This window comes from Rana temporaria, chromosome 2, assembly GCF_905171775.1.
Source record: "Rana temporaria chromosome 2, aRanTem1.1, whole genome shotgun sequence".
In the NCBI taxonomy this organism is placed as follows: Eukaryota; Metazoa; Chordata; class Amphibia; order Anura; family Ranidae; genus Rana; species Rana temporaria.
Genome location: NC_053490.1, coordinates 258,302,271 through 258,327,058, shown reverse-complemented (window position 1 = coordinate 258,327,058; position 24,788 = coordinate 258,302,271). Strand labels below are relative to the sequence as shown.

General features: G+C 47.5%; 1 protein-coding gene and 1 pseudogene across 5 annotated transcripts in view; both read left to right on the top strand.

Moving 5' to 3' along the window:
* Positions 1-24,788, top strand: part of TEX14 (testis expressed 14, intercellular bridge forming factor) — a 639,745-nt gene that overhangs the window by 3,163 nt on the left and 611,794 nt on the right. For all 5 annotated transcript variants that reach the window (XM_040336821.1, XM_040336817.1, XM_040336820.1 and 2 more), the window contains exon 2: positions 6,994-7,136. In XM_040336821.1, coding sequence (XP_040192755.1) covers positions 6,994-7,136 — 143 coding nt within the window. The remainder of the gene's footprint in view (positions 1-6,993; positions 7,137-24,788) is intronic.
* LOC120929851 lies at positions 18,457-18,605 on the top strand (annotated as a pseudogene).

Here is a 24,788-nt window from a genome sequence, read left to right as displayed (position 1 = left end):
TGGGGAATGCGTTGTGGAGACTGGATGGATGGTGCTGGGCGTGGGTGGGGATGCCTTGTGGAGAGGGATGGATGGTGCTGGGCGTGGGTGGGGAAGCCTTGTGGAGAGGGATGGATGGTGCTGGGTGTGAATGCATTGTGGAGAGGGATGGATGGTGCTGGGTGGGGGTGCATTGTGGAGAGGGGTGGGTGGGGATGCATTGTGTGTGGAGTGCAATGGATGGTGCTGGGCATGGGTGGGGATGCCTTGTGGAGAGGGATGGATGCGTTGTGGAGAGGGGTGGGTGGGGATGCGTTGTGGAGAGGGATTTATGGTGCTGGGCGTGGGTGGGGAATGCGTTGTGGAGATGCGTTGTGGAGAGGGGTGGGTGGGGATGCATTGTGGAGAGGGATGGATGATGCAGGGGATGCGTTGGAGATCGATGGTGCTGGGCGTGGGTGGGGCATGCGTTGTGGAGAGGGGTGGGTGGGGATGCGTTGTGGAGAGGGATGGATGGTGCAGGGGATGCGTTGGAGATGGATGGTGCTGGGCGTGGGTGGGGATGCGTTGTGGAGAGGGATGGATGGATGGTGCAGGGGATGCGTTGGAGAGGGATGGATGGTGCTGGGCGTGGGTGGGGATGCGTTGTGCAGAGGGATGGTGCAGGGGATGCGTTGGAGAGGGATGGATGGTGGTGGGGATGCGTTGTGGAGTGGGATGGATGGTGCTGGGTGGGGATAAGGATTGCATTGTGAAGATGGATGAGGATGACTGTGTGGGGGATGAGAGTTACATTGTGAAGAGGATTTCCATTATGTAACTCTCATATCCACTAGGGTTGTTCCGATACCGATACTAGTATCGGTATCGGGACCGATACCGAGTATTTGCGGGAGTACTTGTACTCCCGCAAATACCGCCGATGCCTGGCCGAATACTAAGCCCCCCCGCTGCCGCTACACCGCATCGCGCCGCATCGCGCCGCATCCCGCCGCCGCTGGGTTAATACGGGCGGGGAACATTACAGCTTTCATTTGAATAGCTGTAGTGTTTCCCGCCGCACCGTGTATAGACACTCCCCCTTGCTCGGGTGATCTGTCCAATCCCGAGCAAGGGGGAGTGTCTATACGCAGCGCGGCGGGAAACACTACAGCTATTCAAATGAAAGCTGTAATGTTCCCCGCTCGTATTAACTAAGCGGCGCGGAAGCATCTAGGTATGGGGGGTGGCTGCTTATAAGGGGGACATGGCTGCATATATGGGGGGACATGGCTGCATATATGGGGGGACATGGCTGCATATGTGTGGGGACATGGCTGCATATGTGTGGGGACATGGCTGCATATGTGTGGGGACATGGCTGCATATGTGGGGGGACATGGCTGCATTTGTATGGGGACATGGCTGCATTTGGGGACACATTTAAAAAAAAGTATCGGTATTCGGTATCGGCGAGTACTTGAAAAAAAGTATCGGTACTTGTTCTCAGTCCTAAAAAAGTGGTATCGGGACAACCCTAATATCCACCCTCCTCATCCATTTTCTCAATGCCAGGTTTCCCTTTAAAAGGAGTTTAAATAAAGTCTGCAGGGGGGTCACAGTAATACACACTGAATTTGTGTGACTTACCCTCCATCCATGCTGCTTTCTGGCATCTATCTGCATGCACCTGATAGGGCTAGGTGCATGCAGATTGGCTGGTCAGCTTATCAGCGTCAATCACATAAAATACAAGCAGCCAGCAGGCTCCACTTCAGCAGGGAAGGAAGAGGAGCTTAGCTAGTGCTGGCCACGATCTCCTGCTGGGGGGAGGTGGCAGAGGCTCGGGCTTGTCATTGTATTGCATCCTCTGCTACAGCAAATCGACCTGGCTTCCACAATAATCGGCCGATGCCAAATATCGCCCGATGTATCAGTCGACCTAGTTCTGAGTAATTTTCTAGCAAAAAAAATATGATTTTTACATGTAGGTGAGGAGTGCCAGAATAGACCCGATTTGGAAGTGGTTAAAAGAAAGGCTCCAATCCTTAGAACATGCATATTTTAGATACTAATGACCTCAATATTAGATAATACATTCATATATAACAAGTTAAAGTGGAGTACCCCCAGTTTTTTTTTTTATCCTAAAAATCTTAAAAAAAAAAAAAAAAAAAAAAATTGCTATGCAGAAGTAGCTCTTCTGCCTCTTCTTCCACCTCGAGGGATCTTCAGGCTCGTCCTACGTCGCTGTGTCTGCTTGTGAATGAGCCGCGCTGCCTTCTGGGAACGGTGTGTATCCCAGGAGGCAGCCGCCCATTCATAAAGTGCGATTCGCGCGTGCGCAGTAGGAAATGGGCAGTGAAGACGCAAGGCTTCACTACCTGTTTCCCTTAGTAAGGATGGAGGCGCCAGGACCGAGCGATCGCCATCGCTGTTGGGGACCGACATCGTGGGCGACTACGGCATGGCTGTTAAAAGCCAGGTGCTGAGAGGCCGAGGCCTGTCGGATTCGGTTATTTCCACCATGCTGAGGGCACGGAAGAAATCTTCTCGGAAGATTTACCATCGCAAGTGGAAGGCCTACATCTCTGTGTGAAATGATGGGGTGGCATCCACGCACATATTCTGTTTCTAGGATCCAGCTGTTTTTATAGCGGGGTGTAAATCAGAAGCTTGCCTTAGGCACCATTAAGGCTGCATTCACACCTTCACGCCCGACTCTCGTGCCGCTGGAGGGGTGATTTAACATTGATGTCTATGTAGATGGTTCACATCTCCACGCCGAACGCCGAAACGCTGTACGCCTGAAGCTCAAAACAAGTCTCGGACCCTTTTTTCCAGGCGGCTTTCGGCATTCGGCATAGACAACAATGTTAACAATGTTTTGTAAAAAAAAAAAAAAAAAGGTTAAAACTACTCGTTTTGTTGTGGCAAATCGCGGTACAATACGCCGCAATTTGTCGCGGCAAAATACGCCGCGTTATAGTGTGAATGCAGCCTAAGGGGCAGATTTAAGCTTTAGCTGTTTTCTTTCAACGACCCTTGGCGTCCCACTCACTGGTGAGTACATTTGTTCAAGGGATTTGACATGTCACTCCTCCGGTTCGACCACCACTACCTCCGTGGGATTTGAACCTGATGCTCTCGGTGCTTCAGAAACCTCCTTTTGAGAACATCAGAGAAATGCCTTATTGACGCTCTCTCAGAAAGTTGCCTTTCTAGTGGCCATTACATCTGTCAGATGGGTTTCTGAGTTGGCGGCTTTGTCTTGTAAGTCCCCCTACTTGGTCCTTCATAGAGATAAAGCGGTGCCACAGCCTTCTTTTCTTCCAAAGGTGGTTTCAGCTTTTCATCTTAATGAGGACATTGTACTTCCATTCTTGTGTGGAGGCTGCGTTACGTTCCTTACACGTGGTACGTGCTCTGCGGGTGTATCTGTCTGCTACGGCTCAGTTTCGGTGGTCAGACTCACTGTTTGTATCGGTATCTGGTCCAAAGAAAGGCTTGGCGGTCTCGTCGGCCACCATTTTTCGGTGGATCAGACAGATCCCGATTCAGGCTTAAGCCCTGAAAGGGTGGGCACCTCCTTTTCCTGTCACGGCGCATTCGACCAGGGCAATTGGTGCTTTCTGGGCTTTCCGACATCAAGCGTCCGGCTCACAGGTGTGTAAGGCGGTGACCTGGTCGTCCGTTTACACTTTCACCAAGTTTTACAAGGTTCATGTTAGTGCATCTTCGGATGCCTGCTTCGGCCGCAAAGTTTTGCAGGTGGCAGTTTAACTTCTTGAGACCCGCGCTGTAGCCGAATGACGGCTACAGCGCGGACCTGAATATCCAACTGGACGTCAATTGACGTCCGCCCCTTTGGGCGTTCCCCGCGCGCGCTCCAGAGCGGGCAGCGGGGAAACTCTGTGTTGGCCGTGTCCCTTGGACACAGCCAATTACAGATCGCCGCGAACGGCCAATCAGAGTGGCCGTTTGCGATGCGATCTGTGCGGCCAATGAGAGATGATCTCATATGTAAACATATGAGATCATCTCTCATTGCCGGCTCACACAGAGACAGCGTCCTGTCTCCGGAGAGGAGACCGATCTGTGTCTCTTGTACATAAAGACACAGATCGGTCACCCCCCCCCCCCCACCTACAGTTAAAACACTATATAGGGAACATATTAAACCCCTTCCTCACCCCCTAGTGTTAAGTTAACCCCTTCAATGCCAGTCACATTTATACAGTAATTAGTGCATATTTATAGCACTGATTGCAGTATAAATGTGAATGGCGCCAAAAATGTGTCAAAAGTGTCTGATGTGTCCGCCATAAGTCGCAGTCCCAGTCCCAATAAAAATCGCAGATCGCCGCCATTTCTAGTAAAAAAAAAAAAATAATAATAATTCTGTCCCCCATTTTGTAGGCACTATAACTTTTGCGCTTATTGCGTTTTTTTTTTTTACCAAAAATATGTAGAAGAATACGTATCGGCCTAAACTGAGAATTTTTTTTTTTTTTTTTTTTTTAATTGGTATATTTATTATAGCAACAAGTTAAAAATATTGTATTTTTTTTCAAAATTGTCGCACTTTTTTGTTTATAGCGCAAAAAATAAAAACCGCACAGGCGATCAAATACCACCAAAAGAAAGCTCTACTTGTGGGGGGAAAAAGGGACGTCAACTTTGTTTGGCAGCCACGTCGCACGACCGCGCAATTGTCAGTTAAAGCGACAGTGCCGGAAGCTGAAATTTCACCTGGGCAGGAGGGGGGTATATATGCCCAGTAAGCAAGTGGTTAAGGTTGCATCTCCCCTGTTGAGGAGTTCTAGTGTGGTGGGGTGAAGTTTGGTTTTTCATTGCTGTTCCCACCCCCTCGTTTCTGACACTGCTTGGCGACATCCCTACAGTCAAGAGTATAAGGAAGCTGTGTCCGTCCATGGACATAAGAGAAAATAGGATTTTTGTACTTGCCATAAAATCCTTTTCTCTGAAGTCCATGGACGGACACAGCACTTCTTTTTTTTGTTTTTTAGTTTGTACTGCTTTTTGACGAACTGAGCTGCTCATGGCAGTGTGGGGGGTTATGACCAGAGGGACCACCCCCTGGTATAAGGAAGCTGTGTCCGTCCATGGACTTCAGAGAAAAGGATTTTACGGTGAGTACAAAAATCCAATTTTTTTTCCAAAATTGTTGGTCTTTTTTTGTTTATAGTGCAAAAACTAAAAACCGCAGAGGTGATCAAATACCACCAAAAGAAAGCTCTATTTAAAAAGGGTCATGTGCCACATTCACATGGATTTAGTTATGAGTAATTCTCTAGCTAAAAAAAAAAACACCTCTTTATTAGTTTCTGTCATCTGGATTTATTCTGGTTTATGTAACTGTATTTGCAACATTCAATGGTTAGCACACTGGCAAATGTTGCCAATGAATTTGAAATAACACAGTCAGGTAAATGTGCCTGGATTAGCCCATCATTTATAATTGAACCTGATTATATGCATCACACTCAGATCTCTCAAAACTGAGGGGATAACTCTTCTTTGACAGCTCTCACAATATCCCCTCACCCTCCTGTTGCTGTGACAACTCAAAATTGTTGGATTTCCTAGCACTTGTTGTAACTAAAAATATTGTTAAAGCGGGGGTTCACCCTTAGAGGGCACTTTTTCCCCTTAGATTCCTGCTCGTTTTCTCTAGGGGAATCGGCTATTTGTTTTAAAATATGTGCAGTACTTACCCGTTTACGAGATGCATCCTCTCCGTCGCTTCCGGGTATGGGCTGCGGGAATGGGCGTTCCTTCTTGATTGACAGTCTTCCGAGAGGCTTCCGACGGTCGCATCCATCGCGTCACGATTTTCCGAAAGAAGCCAAACGTCGGTGCGCAGGCGCAGTATAGAGCCGCACCGACGTTCGGCTTCTTTCGGCTACGAGTGACGCGATGGATGCGACCGTCGGAAGCCTCTCGGAAGGCTGTCAATCAAGAAGGAACGCCCGCTCCCGAAGACCCATACCCGGAAGCGACGGAAGAAGATGCAGCTCGAAAACGGGTAAGTACTGCTCATATTTTAATACAAATAGCCGATTCCCCTAGACCGAACAAGCAGGAATCTAAGGGGAGAATTTTTTTTTTTTAATACATGGGTGAACTCCCGCTTTAACAGGGCCAGCAGTGAGGTTGACTCTCCCCAGCATGGATGCAGGCACCAATCAAGACCCATCAAGGGTTCTAACATCTCACTATTCTATCCAAAAAAAAATGTTTATTTCACATGCACTTCATGCCTCAGCTTACAGACAGATTCAGCCTGTGAGCTCATGCTTTTAGTTTGAGACGTGAGGCTGGGTTCACACTTAATAAACGCAGCGGCTCACAGCAGGAGTTCATTGCGTCTCCATTCACCATTTCAGGTCCAATTTCAGCCCAAATTTTGGGCTGAATTCGGACCTGAAATGCACCAAAAGACGTACAGGGCTTCTGTGCAATTTGTACCGAAGCCGCTGCCGAGATGTGTGAACTGACTTCATAGAGAGCCAGGTCACAATCTCCTGCTATGCGAATTGGATGCAGGGGAACTCATATCCAATTCGCAATAGTATGAACCCAGTCTTACAATTGATGATGTCTGGTCAGTATCTCATCAGCTGAGGTTCTTACCTGTGAGCTGGCCTGATCACATTTCACCTCTAGCAAATACTTTAAAATTATAAAAATGTTATGGGTATGCTAGTATATAGGGAAGAAACATTGTTTGCATGTAAGCTAATATATATATCGTGTGTGTATGTGTGTATGTGTATGTGTGTGTGTATATATATATATATATATATATATATATATATATATATATATGTATATGTATGTGTGTGTGTGTATATATATATATATATATATATATATATATATATATATATATATATATATATATATATATATATATATATATATATATATATATATATATATAACATGTTCACAAACATTGACAACTGTGTTACTAATGTAATCGAATGCCTGTATTTTTTCTTTCCCCAGAAATACAATGTCACGTTCAAATATTGTTCTACCACCTTACCCTGTCCAGCTTGGATCAATAAAATTTGACTCCTGTGAAAAACGGCTTCATGAATATGTAAAAAGTGGGAACTATGTCAAAGCTAAACAAATGCTTAAGAAAGGTAAGCATTTTGCCTGCTTTTACTGCTCCTTTCAGTAGAGTTAAACGTGCGTTTTTTTAAATGATACTTACATAAGTGGATGCAACATGGATACTATGCTGCATCTGTCCCCCGCCATCTCTAGGGGTGAGAACTGAACGATCAAACACTGTCAGTCACCGCTCTGATCTGCCCCCCCTCCCAGGGTCACTGGAATACTGGGCTGTGGAGAGGGCGGGAGCAGCTTTCTGATATAGTCATGGTCTTTCCCCAGCCATTACTGGCTCTGTGACACAGAACGAACTGCACTCCTGTGATCCACAGGAGAAGTACAGCCAAATGAGCTTTGGCTGTACTTCTCCTTTAACCCCTTGCCCACCAGCGCACGCAGATTTACGTTGGCACAATGGCACGGCTGGGCAAATGGGCATACCTGTACGTCCCTTTTAAATTGCGGCATAGTGGGCACGTGCGCCGGGGGCCCGCGATCGTGTCAGTGGCAGAACGAGGAGATGCCTATGTAAACAAGGCATTTCTCTTATCGTCCATGGACGGACACAGCTCCTTAAATCTTGACAAGTGGGTTATGTTCCCTGTTTACAGGAGAGGACTAGGCAGAAACATGTTAAATAGTTAAATACATGTTACATTAACAGAGTTGAACAGCCCCGCCCAGGGGGCGGTCCCTCCAGACATAACCCTCCTCACTGCAGCTTGCAGCCTCAGTTTCGTTCTGCCTAGCAAAGGAGAAGGACGTATGGCTCCCTTTGGGCCCAGCGCCCTGAGGAGAAATTTTATTTTATTTTACTTTACTTTTTCTTGAAGAATCTTCTTTCAACTGTTGGCTGAGAGACAGGCTGGATATTATAGATCCTTGTAGTCTACTCAGTCCGACCAGCAAGCGTGGGCACACCTTTGCAAAGAGGCTTGGTCTGCCACGCCATACCTCATGACTCCTGAGGTGGCCGGTGAGCTTTGCTCCGAGGTCCACATATGACTGGGCTGTGGTGTTGTCTCAATCACAGTGGACCGGGCCGACAGCTACCTCCATTGCGGTTGTAGGTCTGTCAGGAATGCGTCAGCGAGTCCTCGCTCGGACGGGTAAGTACAGTCCCTCCTGCTTCGGTGGGTTGGTACAGCTGGGCATTCCTGGGGTTCGGGGGTCCCTTCCCCTTACTTCCCTGCTCCTTTCCCTTGCTGCATTGCTAACATTGCTGCTGTCAGGGGGGAGGGGGCCTTCCTGAGGGGACTGTGTTATCTGGCCTGTGTTTTCCTTTTTTGTATTGGGCTTTCCTGTGAGGTAAAAAGCCCTGTGATGAGCACAGATGTTTATGATTATACTTCAGCAGACGCTGACTGATTGGTGACACCTGTAATGGTTTTGCTTTTTATGCTGTATCTGTGACTTGTCCTTAAATAAAACAGCCCTATGAGGCTTTTCCTGTTTAAACACAGGTCCCTGCAAAAGTTACCTCACGGTTCTTTTCCTCACAGGCAGCGCTGGGCAGTCTCCTCCTGAGGGAGTCCCCTGGTTACCCCTGGTCAGCGCAGCAAGTGGGTGAGAGGCCCTGAATAGGGCTCTAGGAGCTTTTGTCTATTTGTATGGACAGGTGTGCATATTATAATACACACTATATGTAAATATTGGAGTCAGTATCTGGGTCCTTCCCCACATGCTGGTGGTGGCAGCAGGTGTTAGCACCTGTGATTCCCACAGAGTTTTTATTGTTAGTCCTGGACACAGTTTGTGCCAGGGTGGGGGTGGACTGCGGGCGGGCGGTAAAAGAGTGCCCCCTTCCCCCGTTATCCCCTGGGGAATGCTCTGTTATGGAGCCATGGACTAGGTACCTAGTTAAAAAAAAAAAAAAAAAAGGCAGAATAAGGCATTTATGGGTGCGCTTTTTACTGCTGCAAGGGACTCTCCTAAGCTGCATAGTGCAGCTGGGTTTCCGCTGAGGGCTCGGTCTTTTTTGGATCACACAAATCAGACCGCTGTGTAGGTTTTTTCCTTCTGTGCCCTTCTTTGATAATTTCTGAGATGCGGAATGAGAAAAGCCACTGAGGGCTTTTGTAGTCCCTCACCGCCGGGCGGGAACCCCTACTTGTATGGATCTGACTGATAGAAGATCCGAAGTACTGACCCGTTCCATGTTTACCATGCTGGGGTCTGGCTTGCGGCCTATTGTGGCCACTACACTGGGGTCTCAGTGGTCGCTGGCGCTATTTTTTGGGAGATTTTTCAATTACATTGAAAACTCCCATTGGCGCCCATTTTGTCGTAGCCACGCTATGGCGCAGCTTACATTGTGCTGGCCTTTTTCCTGTGGCCGCGTTCTGAACGCTCGGCGGCCATCTTGGAGTAGTCCTGACCCCTAGTGCTGTATACAACTCACAGAGTGAGCATTTTGCACCAGACAGTGGAGGAGCACCGACTCTCTCCTGAGGTTATTAGCCTAGCGGACCAGCTGGTCCAGGGCCTCATATAGGTCTGTGATGCTTCATTGAATGCTGCGCCCTTGTTATCCAGGGCGTCTGTTTCAGAATGGTTTTATGCACACGGTGGTGTAGTGCTTAACTCCATTACTTGGCAGCAAAAGAGTCATTGGTTCAAATCTGCACACTGACGCCAATCTGCCTGGAGCTTGCATTGTCGCTCCCTGTGTCTGTGTGGGTTTCCTCCGGGTACTCCGGTTTCCTCCAAAGACATGTGTGCATACACCTACATAATATACATACACACTATGTGTGTGTGTATTATTTAGGGGCAACCCTCCCAGGCCGTCAAAGGCCCAGCTGGGGGACTAATCTGTCCCTGGGTGCATAAGCCGATCACGCCGGCACCCAAATCCTGCCAATGTATATAGCCTTCCCTCCCTGTCTCTAGGTGGGAGGGGCGGCTTGCAGGTTCACAATTCAGTGAAACCTCCCTGCTCTCCGACTAGTGGGTCTGCGAGGTGGTCTCTTCGGAGTACTAGATAGGGTTTCCTCCTATCCACAGAACAAAGTTCTGTCCTTGTGTCTTCCCCTCCCGGCACGTCGGTCTGCCTTGGGCAGTGTGGGATTTGCTAAGCTGCAAGGTAATTTTACCTTTCCTGCAGGACGAGAGTTTTGGGGTTTTCTATGGGCCTCAGGCCCTAAATACCTTTGTGAACGTCGGGTAGTTCCGCATGGAATCCATTTGTTCGGTGGTAGCTGCGCTTCATCCGGGGGATGTCCTGACGTCCTCGGACATCAGGGACGCATACATGCATGTCCCGTTTTGCACATGTCACAGTGTTTTTTTCTGTGCTTCATGATGAGAGAAGGGTCTCTGTCAGCCTGTGGCCCTCCCTTTTGATCTGGCGTCAGCACCATGGGTTTTCAGCTAGGAGCTCGCACTTATTTGAATTTTGTTGGGACAGCGAGGCTTTGCCTCATTGGCTACTTTGACGACTTTCTTCTGAGAGCAGCTTCTGTCTCCGACCTAGTGGATAGGTTATTCCCATTCAGACCCTCCGAAGATTCGGGTGGATGTTAAACGTTTAGGCCAGAAAGTGTAGCTCAGTGGCAGCAAGCCTGCCCTACATGTGTGCGACCCAGGGTTCAAATTATGGGCATGCTAGGTTCCGACTCAGCGTTGGAGTATCTAGTGTTGATCCAGACTCCTCAGTGGCAAAGGTCCTTCTTCCCCTGGAGAAATTGCAGACTCTTCAGTCTGCGGAGAAGGTATTGGCATCACGCAATCGGTCTTCTCTCCGGGCGCCTGCTGGTTCATGGTCTGTGGGTAGCCTACTTCAAGGTGGTACAGTATTCCCAGTTCCACACCCTGGTTTTCCAGTGGAACTACTGTCCAGGTGGTAAAAATCTCTTGTCTCTGAAATCATTAGATTCCTGTGCGCCACCTAGTCAGAGTCTCTCTGAGTTGGTGACAGAGATTCCCGACTCTTCGGTCCGGGAAGTTGTTCCTTCCTTCCAGTGGTCGGTGTTTACGACGAATGCCAGCTCACGGGTTGTGAACCTGGAGGTTCACAAAACTGGGGGGTCCAGTCGGCCCTGAGTCGCTGGACTTGCGTGGACCTATGACCACACCTCCTTGAATGTGTCTGGTCTCGGTAGCTACCCAGGGTCGGGCCTGGCTAGTGCCTGGTGGAAGACCGCCTGGGAATACCAGGTGCTGTCTACTGTTCATTGTCCTACTATTTTAGGCGATCAGGCTATGCTTCTCCTTGTGGTCGACCAATCTGGTTTCAGCCGGACAACGCCACGGCCGTGGCTTCAGTCTACCATCAGGTATGCCGGCAGGCAGACTACTGGAGTCGCCAGATGCTGGACCAGGGCGACTGGTCTTTGTGCTTGGGGTGTTTCGGCTCCCTTGCAGGAGGTGAGCCTCACATGGCATGGATCTCCTGGCAGCTTGTCTCCGCCGCAAGGGTGTCAGTTAGTGGCCAGGTCTAGTGATCTTGTACAGACGCGTCAGTCGCGCTGGTGGCCCTGTGGGGTCTGTATCGGTGATTTTTTTGCCATTCCTCCATGGTAGTTGCTTCCTCGGCCGCTCCACAGAGTGGATGCTGAGGAGATCCCGATGATTCTAATCGCTCCAGATTACTCTCGGCGTCCTTGGTACGCTGATATCGGGCGCCTGGTAGCGGAGGCACCCTGGCGATTGCCAGGGCAGGAGGTTCCTGTCTCAAGGTCCCATACTTCCTCCTGTTGTACAGTCACTGACTTGCTTAACATGGTTATTGGAAGCCAGACTTTAGGTGACCAGGGTCTGTCTGACTCGGTCATCTCAACAGGGCACCGTAGTCTTCTTCCGGAGGATCTACCGTCGCACCTCTCTTGGTGCGAAGGGATGGAGTGACGTCCACGGGCGTACTTTCAATGTCCAGGGTCCTGCTGTTTTTAAAGCTTGGATTGGATCTAAAAATTGCTTAAAGCACCGTTTGGGGGCAGATTTCAGCCTTGGCTGTGTTCTTTTAGTGGCCTTTTTGCGGCCCGTTCCCTGGTGGGTCCCCTTTTTTTGTGTGCAAGGGGTTTGTCATATACTTTCCCCTCTTGGCCCATCTCTTCCCCCATGAGTTTTGACTCTGGTGCTCTCGGTTCTTCAGGAACCTTCCTTTTGGAAACATCAGAGAGATTTTCTCTTGACACTATCTCAGAAGGTGGCCCCTTTAGTGGCCTTTACCTCTGTTAGAGGGGTTTCTGAGTTGGCGGTCTTGTCTTGCAAGCCGCCATGCTTGATCCCCCATAAGGATTAGGTGATGGTGCGCCCGCGACCTTCCCTTCTTCCGAAGGAGGTTTCGGCCTTTCATACTTTAGGCGTGGTACGCGCTTTGCGGGTATACCAGCCTACTACGGCTCCATTTCGGAGCTTCTGACTCTCTTTTGTGTCGGTGTCTGGTCCACAAAAGGGCCTGGCGGTCTCGTCGACCACCATTTCTCGGTGGATCGGGCAGGCCGTCATACAGGCCTATGCTCCTAAGGGCGGGCCCCCCTTTCCGGTCACGGCACTTTCGACCAGGGCAATTGGTGCTTCCTGGGTTTTTTTTTTTTTTCCCGACATCATGCGTCGGTCTCACAGGTGTGCGAGGCGGCGATTTGCTCGTCCGTTCACGCTTTTTCCAGAATTTACATGGTTGCTGTGAGTGCATCTTATGATGTTTTTTTCAGCCGCTAGTTTTTGCCGGCGGCTGTTTAAAGTTGCACCTCCTCCGTTGAGGAGCTCTGCTTGTTTTGGGGTGAAGTTAAAATTGTTTTTACTGATATATTTCCCACCCCTCGTTTTTTGACACTGCTTGGGGACGTCCCACTTGTCAAGATTTAAGGAGCTGTGTCCGTCCATGGACGATAAGAGAAAATAGGATTTTTTGTACTCACCGTAAAATCCTTTTCTCTGAAGTCCATGGACGGACACAGCTCCCACCCCTCCTTTTTAGGTTTGTACTGCTTGTTACGAACTGAGGCTGCAAGCTGCAGTGAGGAGGGTTATGTCTGGAGGGACCGCCCCCTGGGCGGGGCTGTTCAACTCTGTTAATGTAACATGTATTTAACTATTTAACATGTTTCTGCCTAGTCCTCTCCTGTAAACAGGGAACATAACCCACTTGTCAAGATTTAAGGAGCTGTGTCTTCTGCATCAAGAAAAAACCTGAAGAGCCGCATTGCAAAGAAGAGGTCGCAGAAATCGGAGAGCTCCGTAAACTTGAAGACAAGGCGGCGCCCGAGGGCGAAGGCGAGAAGCCACAGGCGGCCGAAGCGGAACAGTTCTTGAAAGAGGACGATAAACAGAACGGCGAGGTGGTGACAAATCCCGAGACGTGTGTGTGAAGAACAAAAGAGACGTTTACTAAATGATATTTCTAGGATTAGTGTTAGGGCTGTGCCAATTATCTATCACCTTCCAGCTATTCGGGAGCCAAGCATACATGATACCACCCAAGGGCAAGAAGTCTCTCGCTCTACAATGATTAAATGGTCCTCATTCTTCATAATGGATGTCCGTTACCTGTCAAGGCTTTGGCACGTGTTTGGGTTGACACATTTTAGATTGTAATTTTTTAACTTTTTTTTTTTAATCTGTTGTAAATTCTTACAGTCCTGATTGTTATATATTGTTTATTTATGAACTTTATAAACTGTTTTTTTGTTTTATTGATTTTGGTTGTATTTGCTATTGCACTGGAAAACTATTAAATTATATATATATAAAAAAATCCTATTTTCCCTGTTCTGCCTAGCAACATGACAAGGAGCTATTGGTCCCCGTCATCGGGAGCAGTGATCTGTCATGTTCTAGTGAGAGAACACCCCCCCCTACAGTTAGAATCACTCTCTAGGACACATTTAACCCCTTGATCGTCCCCTAGTGTTTAACCCCTTCCCTGCCAGTGTCATTTACATAGTAATCAGTGCATTTTTATAGCACTGATCGCTGTATAAATGACAATGGTCACAAACTAGTGTCCGACGTATCTGCCATAATGTTGCAGTCACGATAAAAATCGCAGATCGCCGCCATTACTTATAAAAAAATAAATAAAAATGCCATAAATCTATCCCCTATTTTGTAGACGCTGTAACTTTTGTGCAATCCAATCAATATATGCTTATTTTCTTTAGCCCTAACTCTAACCCTTACCCTCAATAACCCTACCCCTAACCCTTTTTTTTTTTTTACCAAAAATATGTATAATACATATATCGGCTTAAACTGAGAAAAAAAATTTTTATATGTTTTTTGGGGATATTTATTCTAGCAAAAAGTTAAAAATATTGCTTTTTTTTCAAAATTGTTGCCTTTTTTTTTTTTTTTTTTTTAAAGCGCAAAAAAATAAAAACCGCAGAGGTGACCAAATACCACCAAAAGAAAGCTCTATTTGTGGGGGGAAAAAGGGGTCAATTTTGTTTATGTGCAACACAGTGGCGTATCGCAATAAGTGCTCTGATCAGGAAGGGGGTAAATCCTTCCGGGGCTGAAGTGGTTAAGCACAACATCAGGTACTAATTTGCAGAAAAAACCCAACTAAATCACACAGAAGTTATTATTTCTCAGCATTTACCATCTATGACCCCTTGGGGCAAAACCTAGTGGTATGTTAGAAAGTGGCGGCAATCTATTCACGCTCATCTAGATTTGGTAAAATTTATGCTCCCATCCCAACATTTTTAATCTAATGGCCAAATATAAATAAAACATCTTCACTTGCATTTCTTTCTCATTCATTGAGAAACAGTTTGATGATAATTAAACAACGTAGGGGTATACTGCTGCCTACAGGAGAAACAGTCACTAGGCACATGGAAAACTGAAGGCCTGTCCCTTTGAGGAAAACACCTTCCCCACCTCACGCCTGCCCATTTTTCCTTAATGTCTTCAGGAGAACGGATGTCTCCTTCCTCTCTGTTGTATTTTTTGCTTGAATTGGAAGACTTACAATTGATTGCTACTGGTAGATTCATGCTGGATATTAACCTTTCCTATTTGCGTTTGTCTACTGTGGCTTGTCAATAAATGTGTCAATTGTTTAAAGTGGTTGTAAACCCACTATTTGGACTTTTACCTACAGGTAAGCCTACAACATGGCTTACCTGTAGGTAAGGATAATATCTCCTAAACCTGCACGGTTTAGGAGATATTACCCCCGCAATGCGGGCGGCGCATGCGCAGGGGGGACTCCACGGCTGAAGGACCGGCATCGCCGGACCCTGACGATTTTAAATCTCCCGCGCGCACGCGCGGGAGTGACGTCATCGCCGCTCCAGCCAATCACAGCGCTGGAGCGGCGATACCCGGAAGACACGCCGGAGCAAGATGACATCCTGCTCGGCGTGGACCAGGTAAGTGGTACACACCTCGTTCCGAGGTAAGTATTTCATAATAGGCTAGTATGCGATGCATACTAGCCTATTATGCCTTTTGCATTGCAGGTTTGGGGGGAAAAAAAAAAAGTTTATGCGGTTTACAACCGCTTTAAGAGCAACGACCGGAGTGCGGATCGTCTTTTCATCATGCTGGATATTAGCCGCTTCCTTCCCATCCAGCCAGTGTATATAAACGAAGCAGCGATGCAGGTAAATGTTTGCACAAGTGTGCATCTGCCACTCGTGCGCTCTAAAGTGATCAGACATTTCGGATTTCCGATCGCTGTAATAAGCAATCAAAGTGTACAAACCCCCCCAGGAGTACAGCATGACCATGTTGACAATATGTAAAAAAATAATAAAAATGTGTTCCCCTGATTGCTGCCACAGCAATTCCAGTGTCCCTGATTACAGCCACACCAGTCATATTGTCCAAAATCACTGCCACACCAGTCATATTGTCCAAAATCACTGCCACACCAGTCATATTGTCCAAAATCACTGCCACACCAGTCCCAGTGTCCCTGATCACTACCACACCAGGTACAGTGTTCTTGATCACTGCCACACCAGTCCCAGTGTCCCTGATTACATCCATACCTGTTACAGTGTCCCTGATCACTGCCACACCAGTCATAACAAGCAAATAAAGAAGCTTTATATTGCCCCCTCACCAGCTGCTTTAACCCCTTAGACCATGCAGAAGCATCCCTATTCACTTTAATGGGTCACGATCAGCGGGCGTACAGGGGGGTATATTTTCTGGTTCAGCTGTAAGGCAAAGCATCACAGCCATGGCATGTGTACACCCGGAGATGCTGCCTCTGAGGGGTGGTAAAACGTATCCACAAGGTTTTATTATCACCCAACCCCATGTGTGAACGAACCCTAAAAGTGCAGCCAGTCACAGTTGGTCTCCCTGATTGTGGTCTGTACTAACCCTGGCCTCTTTATTGACCATGTTTCTACCTGTTTCCTGGACTGATTCTTTGCCTGTTTTCTGACCATGTCTTTGTCCACGCCTGAACTGACCCACTTGCATGTCCGTCAGACTATGCTCCTGCGAAACACCATACCAGCAACCCTCTGTGGACAGCTGCACTCCTGGAACCACAGAAAATCTTTTGTTCTTCCTTAATTTAGTCTATACTTCCTGGCCAGTGAATATTGGCATTCCTGGGGGTAGCCATGCACCAATAGACCAAGCTTGCTTGGCTTATAGGAACTGAGACTGCTATAGGTGATACTACACTAGACTATGGGCCATATTCAGGTAGAGATACAACGGCGTATCTCCTGATACGACGTCATATCTCTGAGTTCCGTCGGTCGGATCTATGCGGCTGATTCATAGAATCAGGTTCCGCATAGATCTCCTTAAGATCCGACAGGTGTAAGTGACTTACACCGTCGGATCTTAGGCTGCATTCTCACGCTGGCCGCTAGGTGGCGCTTCCGTTTGTATACGCGAGGAATATGAAAATGAGGAGTTGCGCCGATTCAGAAACGAACGACCGCCCGGCGCTTTTTTTTTACGTCGTTTGCGTTCGACTTTTTCCAGCGGAAAGTTACCCCTGCTATATGAGGGGTATGTGCGGCGTATCCTATGTTAAGTATGGCCGTCGTTCCTGGGTCGAATTTTGAATTTTTTACGTCGTTTGCGTAAGTCGTTCGCGAATACGGATGGACGTAATTTACGTTCACGGCGAAACCATTGACGTCCTAGTGACGTCATTTGGAGCAATGCACGCTGGGAAATTTAGCGGACGGCGCATGCGCCGTTCATTCGGTGCGGGGACGCGCCTGATTTATATATTACACTCCCCTAGCCGCCGGGGGATTTACGATACGCCGCCGCAACTTTTGAGGCAAGTGCTTTCTGAATAAAGCACTTGCCTCAAAAACTTGCACCGGCGTAACGTAAATCAGATAGGTTACGCGGATCTAAAGATCCGCTAACCTATCTGAATCTAGCCCTATATTCCTTGATCACTTTTATAAAGGTGAGCATAGTGTTTAAATGAGAATAAATTCAGTTCCTCTAATCTTTCCTCATAGCTGAGCTCCTCCATGCTTCTTATCAATTTGGTTGCCCTTCTCTGCACTTTCTCCAGTTCCCTGATATCTTTGTCATGGTTATGCAGTATTGTTTGTCTGTCAGCTTACCTCTCTCTCTCTCCATGTGCTGATGGAGAGGCCAGCCACTCTTACCTGGCTGCTTAAGTAATCTCTCCTCTAAGCATGGCTCCACCCCAGGCCCTATCAGGGAACTCTATATTAACCTGTGCACTGCAAGCCAGCCGTGCTGATCAACATTGTTAGATTTCGTGTGTGTCTTCTACGTCTGATTCCAGTTACCGATCTTGGCTTGTTCGCGGCTTTCCCGGCTTGCTTGTGACCCTGACCTTTGGCGTGTTCTATGTTTATCCTTGTCTGCTAGTCGCCCCGACCTTTGACTTATCCCCTTACAATCTCTTGTTATCCTGGGCTTTTGCGTCCTCTCTATCCTCCTGTAGCCTACTGTGAGCTGGGAGACTCTGGGGGCCACCACCTGGAGCCAGTTGCAACATAGTCCACCTTCACCACTAGAGGCTCTGGTGAACACCTGCTGGCTCTTAGACTCTGCATCCTGAGAAATCTTAGGCTCTAGCTCCCTGTGGGATCTGTGTTGGTGCTCCTGTGCACCTGCCGTAGGGTCCACTACCTTAGCGGTGCACTCCTGACCCCAACGGTGTGCATCTGACAATCTTTTTTGAGAACTGATGCCCAAAACTGAACTACATATCCCAGATGAGGTCTTACTAATAATTTCTACAGGGGCAAAATGATTCTCTCTCTTTCTCTCTCTCTCTCTCTCTCTCTCTCTCTCTCTCTCTTCTTTTTCTCTCTCTATCTAATTTTTTTCCTTCATCTTACTTACCTAGGTGGATGCAGCATCGGTCCCCCGGTGCCTCTACACTGAGACCCGAAAGATCGAACATCGCTGATGGCTCGGATCTTACATCTTACCTGGCAGGGGAGACACCATGATCATGAAGGTGGTTCTCCCAGGGCGAGGCTCGGCCATTGCACTCTGGCCGTGCTGATCGTGGTGTCTTCCCTGACGCTTCTCGGCCTTTTGGCTAGGACCGGGTGTGGTATCTCTCCTTATCAGTTGTCAGCGGAGCGCTGAAGCACCTCCTACATGGGGAGGGTGGATGCAATCCAATGACGTCATTGCACCTGGAAGGATGGTTTCAGCAGGGACTACGCTGTGCTGCCCGACAGTTACTGGGGGCCGGCCCATGGTTGAGTCTGAGCCATCTGGAAGGGTGCTCCTGGTGAGGATGGGTGCTGCGCTTGGTCTTGGTCTTTTTGCTGAGTTCTAGTCTGTCCTTCTGGCTGGCTGGTGTAAGTGCTATCTCTGTCAGCGATCCGGTAGGAGGAGCTGGTACTGCCCTGAAAGTAGACACGGGGTAAGGCCATGCAAATCCACCGGGTTGACGGAGGGTCTGGAGGGGCTAGTATTGGCGGAGGCTGCTAACTGGAGCGGCAGTTCTCCCCAAGAAAACCTTGAAGGGCTCTCTAGCTGGCAGGGGTGGAGGGCTGCACTGGCTGGTCGGGGGGGTAGATTGGAAGGAAAAGCCTATGGTGCATGTGCCCCTGGAGTGGCAGTCCAGGGGTATCTGAAGATCACTGTGTGTGAGGGACACATTGATTTAAGATACCACAGTCACTTCACCAGATACACGCTTTTTTTAGCACCTGCCTCCTGGGCCGGGCGTTTTGGCTAGGACAGGAGGAATTTTTTATTCCTGCCGGAGGACCTGGTCATTGTTGAACACAATGACCACTTCTTTCACTCTCCTCTTCACTATCCCTTTCCCCCACTTTATTTAATTTAAGCCTATGTTTGTCACGTTTTTGTCTTATTTTTGTTTGTGCACGTTTTGTTCACTGTGAGATTATTAGGGTTCCGGTCCTCGGGCCAGCCCTGAACGTCTTGGGAGTAGGTGGACATGGCCCTCTGGCTTAGTTCACTTGCTCTCATGGGGTCTCCCTTCGGGGGAGCCCCACCTAGTACTAAGAGGGTTCTGTTTCGGCAGTCCCTCCGAGGAAGTTGGGTCCATGTCGGGTTCGGTTGCTCGGACCACAGTACCTCAGGCCCCGTCTGGAGCCTAATGCCCCGGGGGATCAGGGTTTGGGTCCCTCTTCACAGGAGGACCACTTGACGTTGCACCCGTCTGCACGTTTTTGTGAACACTCTTTATGTGTGTGCACATTTTTTCTGCACCGGGTGGAGTTTTTGTGTGTGTTCACACGCCATAGGCTTTTAAAAAAAAATAAAAAATCTCCTTGAGCAGAGGGCTGCTGACTATCAATCAGCAGCTCTCTGCTCTGTTCCTTCAACTCACTGGAGCGCTGAGCTGTGGAGGGCTGGGGAGCGGCCATCTCAGGCTCTTAGCAGCTCGCTGAGACTGGTATCAGTCCAGGCACCTGGCAGATCCAGACTCCCATTGTCGGGATGACGCGGTGCCTGGACGGATTTCTGCAATGTGATGTGGGAGTGAGCTTCCTTCCAGTTGTATTCCCAGACTTCCTTGCCTCCCCACACCACATTTATATGAATCATCTATTCATTGAACTTCCACGTGGGCATCCATGTTGTCAGTCCTCTAAAGACAGCCCAGCTGTCAGTGTAGATAGTGACACGTAAAGAAAGATCAGCTTTCAACTCCGCATACTGACTGGATCCTCCAATTCTGTTCTCCTACAGGACCGTGTCTGTACTCTGGTGGTAGGCTGTTGCTGTCCATTTACGCCCAGACGAGATGACTATGGCTGAATCATCAGTGAAACATGCTGACTCTTTCATGTCTTCTGACAGAGACTCAAAGGGTGGAGCCTCTTGAATTGGGGATGACTGCAGCACAGGAATTTCTTCTGGCTAGGTGCTGGCAAAAGTAAAACTTCCATTTCATCAGTGTCTGGTTCTGAGCTACAGCTGCCCTAGTGGTCAGTCCATTATCCTGTTAGTGACACCTATTCTGCCATTGGCGTAAAACAATTGCATAAAAAATCGCATAAAAATCGCAAATGTGATAAAACCCTTTAAAATTACAATTATAAAATGTTATACTAGAATTAAGTCACTGATAAAGCAATTTAAGTCTAGCTCCACGTTCATTCCTTTTGGGCTGAGAGTATATGTCAAATATATCCATTTTGTTTTGCATTTAGATAGTTCCCTTACCCTATTGCTCCCTCTCCAATCAGGGTGCAATTTTTCAATTCCCCAGAATTTTAATCCTGAGGAGTCACATTTATGCTTCATTTTAAAATGCATGGAAACGCTATGCTCCTTGTAACCAATCTTAAAGGGTCACTAAAGGAATTTTTTTTTTTAGCTAAATAGCTTCCTTTACCTTACTGCAGTCCTAGTTTCATGTCCTCATTGCTCGTTTTTGCTCTGATGTTGCTGTAATACTGCTCTGTTGTGGACACTTCCTGGTTGTCTGGCTCCTTATGAAAAAAGTCATGGGAGACTTTAGTTTCGTTTTCCTAGCCATGACTCTCTATTGCACTGTCCAGCACAGAGGCATAAAATAACATGCAAAGACTAAACTAGTTTCAGTTTAGTTTTTGCATCTAGGAGGCACATTATATGATTGATTTTTAATCGTTTTTAAAAGGAATCAGTTAACTATTATGTCTCTATACCCTGCAAAAATGTTTTTTTCCTTTAGTGATCCTTTAATGTTGTTAATGTGCTCTGATACTTTTACCTAAAGTGCGTTTAGTGCGACCTATGTACACTGAAGTGCATATACTACATAAGTAGACATACATGAGATAAAGTATTTGGCTATAAAAGTTCTGAGATTAGCCGTTGATTGAAACTCAGTTAATCCTCTTAATCTCGTATGCACTTGTCGGCAGGATATGCATTTAAGACAGGCATGGAAACCTGGGCTGTCCCTGGACATGGTTAGTCTTATTGGTGGAGTTAATATTTTTTTAACCACTTTGTCTCCAAAGGATTGTCCTTTTCTGTAGATAAATACAGGGTTATCAGGGAGAGCCTTAGTTAATAATTTGTCTGTGCTTAATAGTGCCCAATATTTTTTTTTTTTAAATCGCATGGTAGGCACTAATAAAACCCCATTTAGTGTTCCTCTGTTTAGTTTTTTCCATCAGACATCCACTTTGAGGTATTTTTCACCTTAATGCATTAAGATGAAAACACTTTTACCTTTACAACCCCTTTAAGTCAGGCCAAGTAGCGGTGAAAACAAGAGACAAAAACATCTCGCCATATGGCTCACCTGGTGTGAGGTCAGTCATCTCTGCCACGTGCAGGCTTGTGCTCCAGCCAGGAGATGACCTCTCCAGGATTCTCAAAGAACAATACACGGCCATCATGCTCCACTCTCAGACATGCAGGGAAAAGCATAGAATAGTTCAGGTGACGGCTGCGCAGCCTGCGTTTAGCTTCCATGAAGCTCTGCCGGCGTTTCTGTATCTCGGCCGAGAAGTCAGGAAATATTGCCACTTTGATGTTTCCTACTGGGATGTTACCCGTCTCTCTCTCTCGCCAGCCTGTGCAGCATCCCGGTCTTTATAGTTTAAAAGTTTTGCAATGAAGGTGCGGGGGAAGCCTCCTGAGGAGAAATTTCAGCAGGCTTCCTATGAGCCCTCTCCACCACCAGCATGGGGGAGAAGGCCTCCCGGCCATATGTGGTTACTAGGAGTTGTTCCAGGAACGATGACGGGTCCCTACCTTCTGCCCCCTCCGGGAGACCAATGAAGTGGAGATTGCACCTCCTCAGGCGATTCTCCATGTCGTCTTGCTTGGCGAGTAACTGGTTAATCTGCCTCTGCATGTGGTCAGAGCCGAAGGGTGTCAATAGCCTAACATACACTTCCACATCTGGTAAAGACCGTAAATAATGTGCCAGTTGAAATCCTGACCAGGAGCCCAAAGGGGGCAGTGAGAGGATAGATAGTTCTTGCGTAGACTTCCATCCCTGCAGGGTATTGAAGTGCATATATCTAGTTATGCCCTGTCCTTCCATACCCCGAAGCTGTTTGTTGTCGAGCACTGGCGTGAAATCTGAATTCTGGATCACTGGTGTTAAAGGGGATGGATTGGGAGAGAGGCCCTTTATTAAGAATGTTTGGGTAAAAACTGCAATAGTAACCCCAATTGTAGGATGCTTCTTTAAACCCAGATAGTATTTATGTGCGACCCAAGGAAGCCCTTACAAAGCAATCGGTGAAGCTTGTTGTTTTACTTGTACCCAGGGTTTGGTCTGCGAGGAAATACACCATGACACCACTCTAGACAAATGTAGAGTACCGAATACCGATACTTTTTTTTAAATGTGTCCCCAAATGCAGCCATGTCCCCCACAGATGCAGCCATGCCCCCCCCCCCCATATGCAGCCATGCCCCCCCCCCATATGCAGCCATGCCCCCCCCCATATGCAGCCATGCCCCCCCCCCATATGCAGCCATGCCCCCCCCCATATGCAGCCATGTCCCCCCCCATATGCAGCCATGTCCCCCCCATATATGCAGCCATGTCCCCCCCATATATGCAGCCATGTCCCCCCCATATATGCAGCCATGTCCCCCCCATATATGCAGCCATGTCCCCCCCATATATGCAGCCATGTCCCCCCCATATATGCAGCCATGTCCCCCCCATATATGCAGGCATGTCCCCCCCATATATGCAGGCATGTCCCCCCCATATATGCAGGCATGTCCCCCCCCATATGCAGGCATGACCCCCATACGAAGATTGGGGGGGGGGGTAGGGGAAAAGTGCGCAAGTTTTAACCATTGTTTGGTAAAAGTGTATGTAAGATCCTGCATCAATGATGAGTGTGTGGCCGTAACCAATTGGCATATATCAAAATTTAAAGTTATAAAGGAAAGAAGGATAAGGTGAGCAGAAAATGACCTCAGGGGAGGTCATGGAAAATAGGGGCTACTATAGGTCACACAATAATGATCTTGTACCTGTTGAATATAAACTCATGATTGAATTATCAAAAGTATTTTAATTTTAAATAGTCTTCAAAAAGGTAAATACAAAAAAACACACAATACAGTCTACTAAAACATGATATAAGATGATGGGTATCACCATGAACACATACAACGTACGGGACATACAAAAGACAACCTGAAATCACAACGCTGTCCGGACATGCAGGGGTCAGACATTAGTTATCAGCACTATACTGGTAAGGTATTATATTTAGGTTCTGGACGGGAAATATAATAGTGTGGAAAGATATCAGAGATATATCAAATTGTCAGGCCTCCAGACTAATCCAATAAGTGCATTTACTAGTGGCTGAGCCCTGGGGGTGTGGGGGAGAGAGAGAGAGAGTAGAATGAATGAGGGAGTACAGCTGCAGCAGTAATTGGCCGTGATACGAGGGGAAGGGTAATGGTATTGAGTGGAAATAATCAGTTGATTATTGATTTTGTCTGATGTTCCTTTCATCCATTAATTAGGACAATTAGCCCCTGATATTGGTGGGTGGAACTCTGCAAAGTTCAGTCCCTCAAGATTTTTTGGGTGGACAAAATATTGAGGATTAAGACACTTATATCCTGTAATGGGTCCAAATGGTTTTCCCAGAAGCCCCGGTGTATGGACTTGACTAATGACTGTGTTGCAGGGCTGCTAAATATTGCGTGATGGTAGCTGTAGAGACTATGGTAGTATGCAAGCGTGACCGTTTTACTGGAAAGAAGTTAGTACATGACAGTACAACGTTCACACGTTAGACCAACTGTACCCTAACTGAAACAACACATTTGATCCAAATTGGGATTGTGTTTCATTGGAATCAATGGTACAGTGAAAAGTTAATTATGGTTTCAACGCAATACAGTGATCGGGTTTGCTGTGTTGAAAATAAAGCAATGCAAAAATGCTCAATACGGCCGTCTGTGAAATTTCTGAAATAGTACAGACTCATCCAATTCAGGCTTGATTGTCACTGAATTGGGGTACAGACCTTATGTTGATGCTTGCTCCACGCAAAGCTGTAGTCATAGTTGCAGCTAGCCTGATCAAAGGGAATCTTATAAGGGCTCATCCCTGACTGTATCCCATTTTCGCAGGGTTCCGTGTATGCTGGAATTTATTCTATGTCTGTGTAGCGGACATAATTGCTGAAGCCGGATACAATTCCTCCGTGTCTCCATGTCTGACTCTCTCTCACTCCGAGTCACGTGACCAGCGTCGGATGGTGACGTCGACGCGTTTCGCCGTACCCAATGGCGTAGCTTCTTCTTGGACGTAGTTTGGTATCAGCTGATGGCTGTTT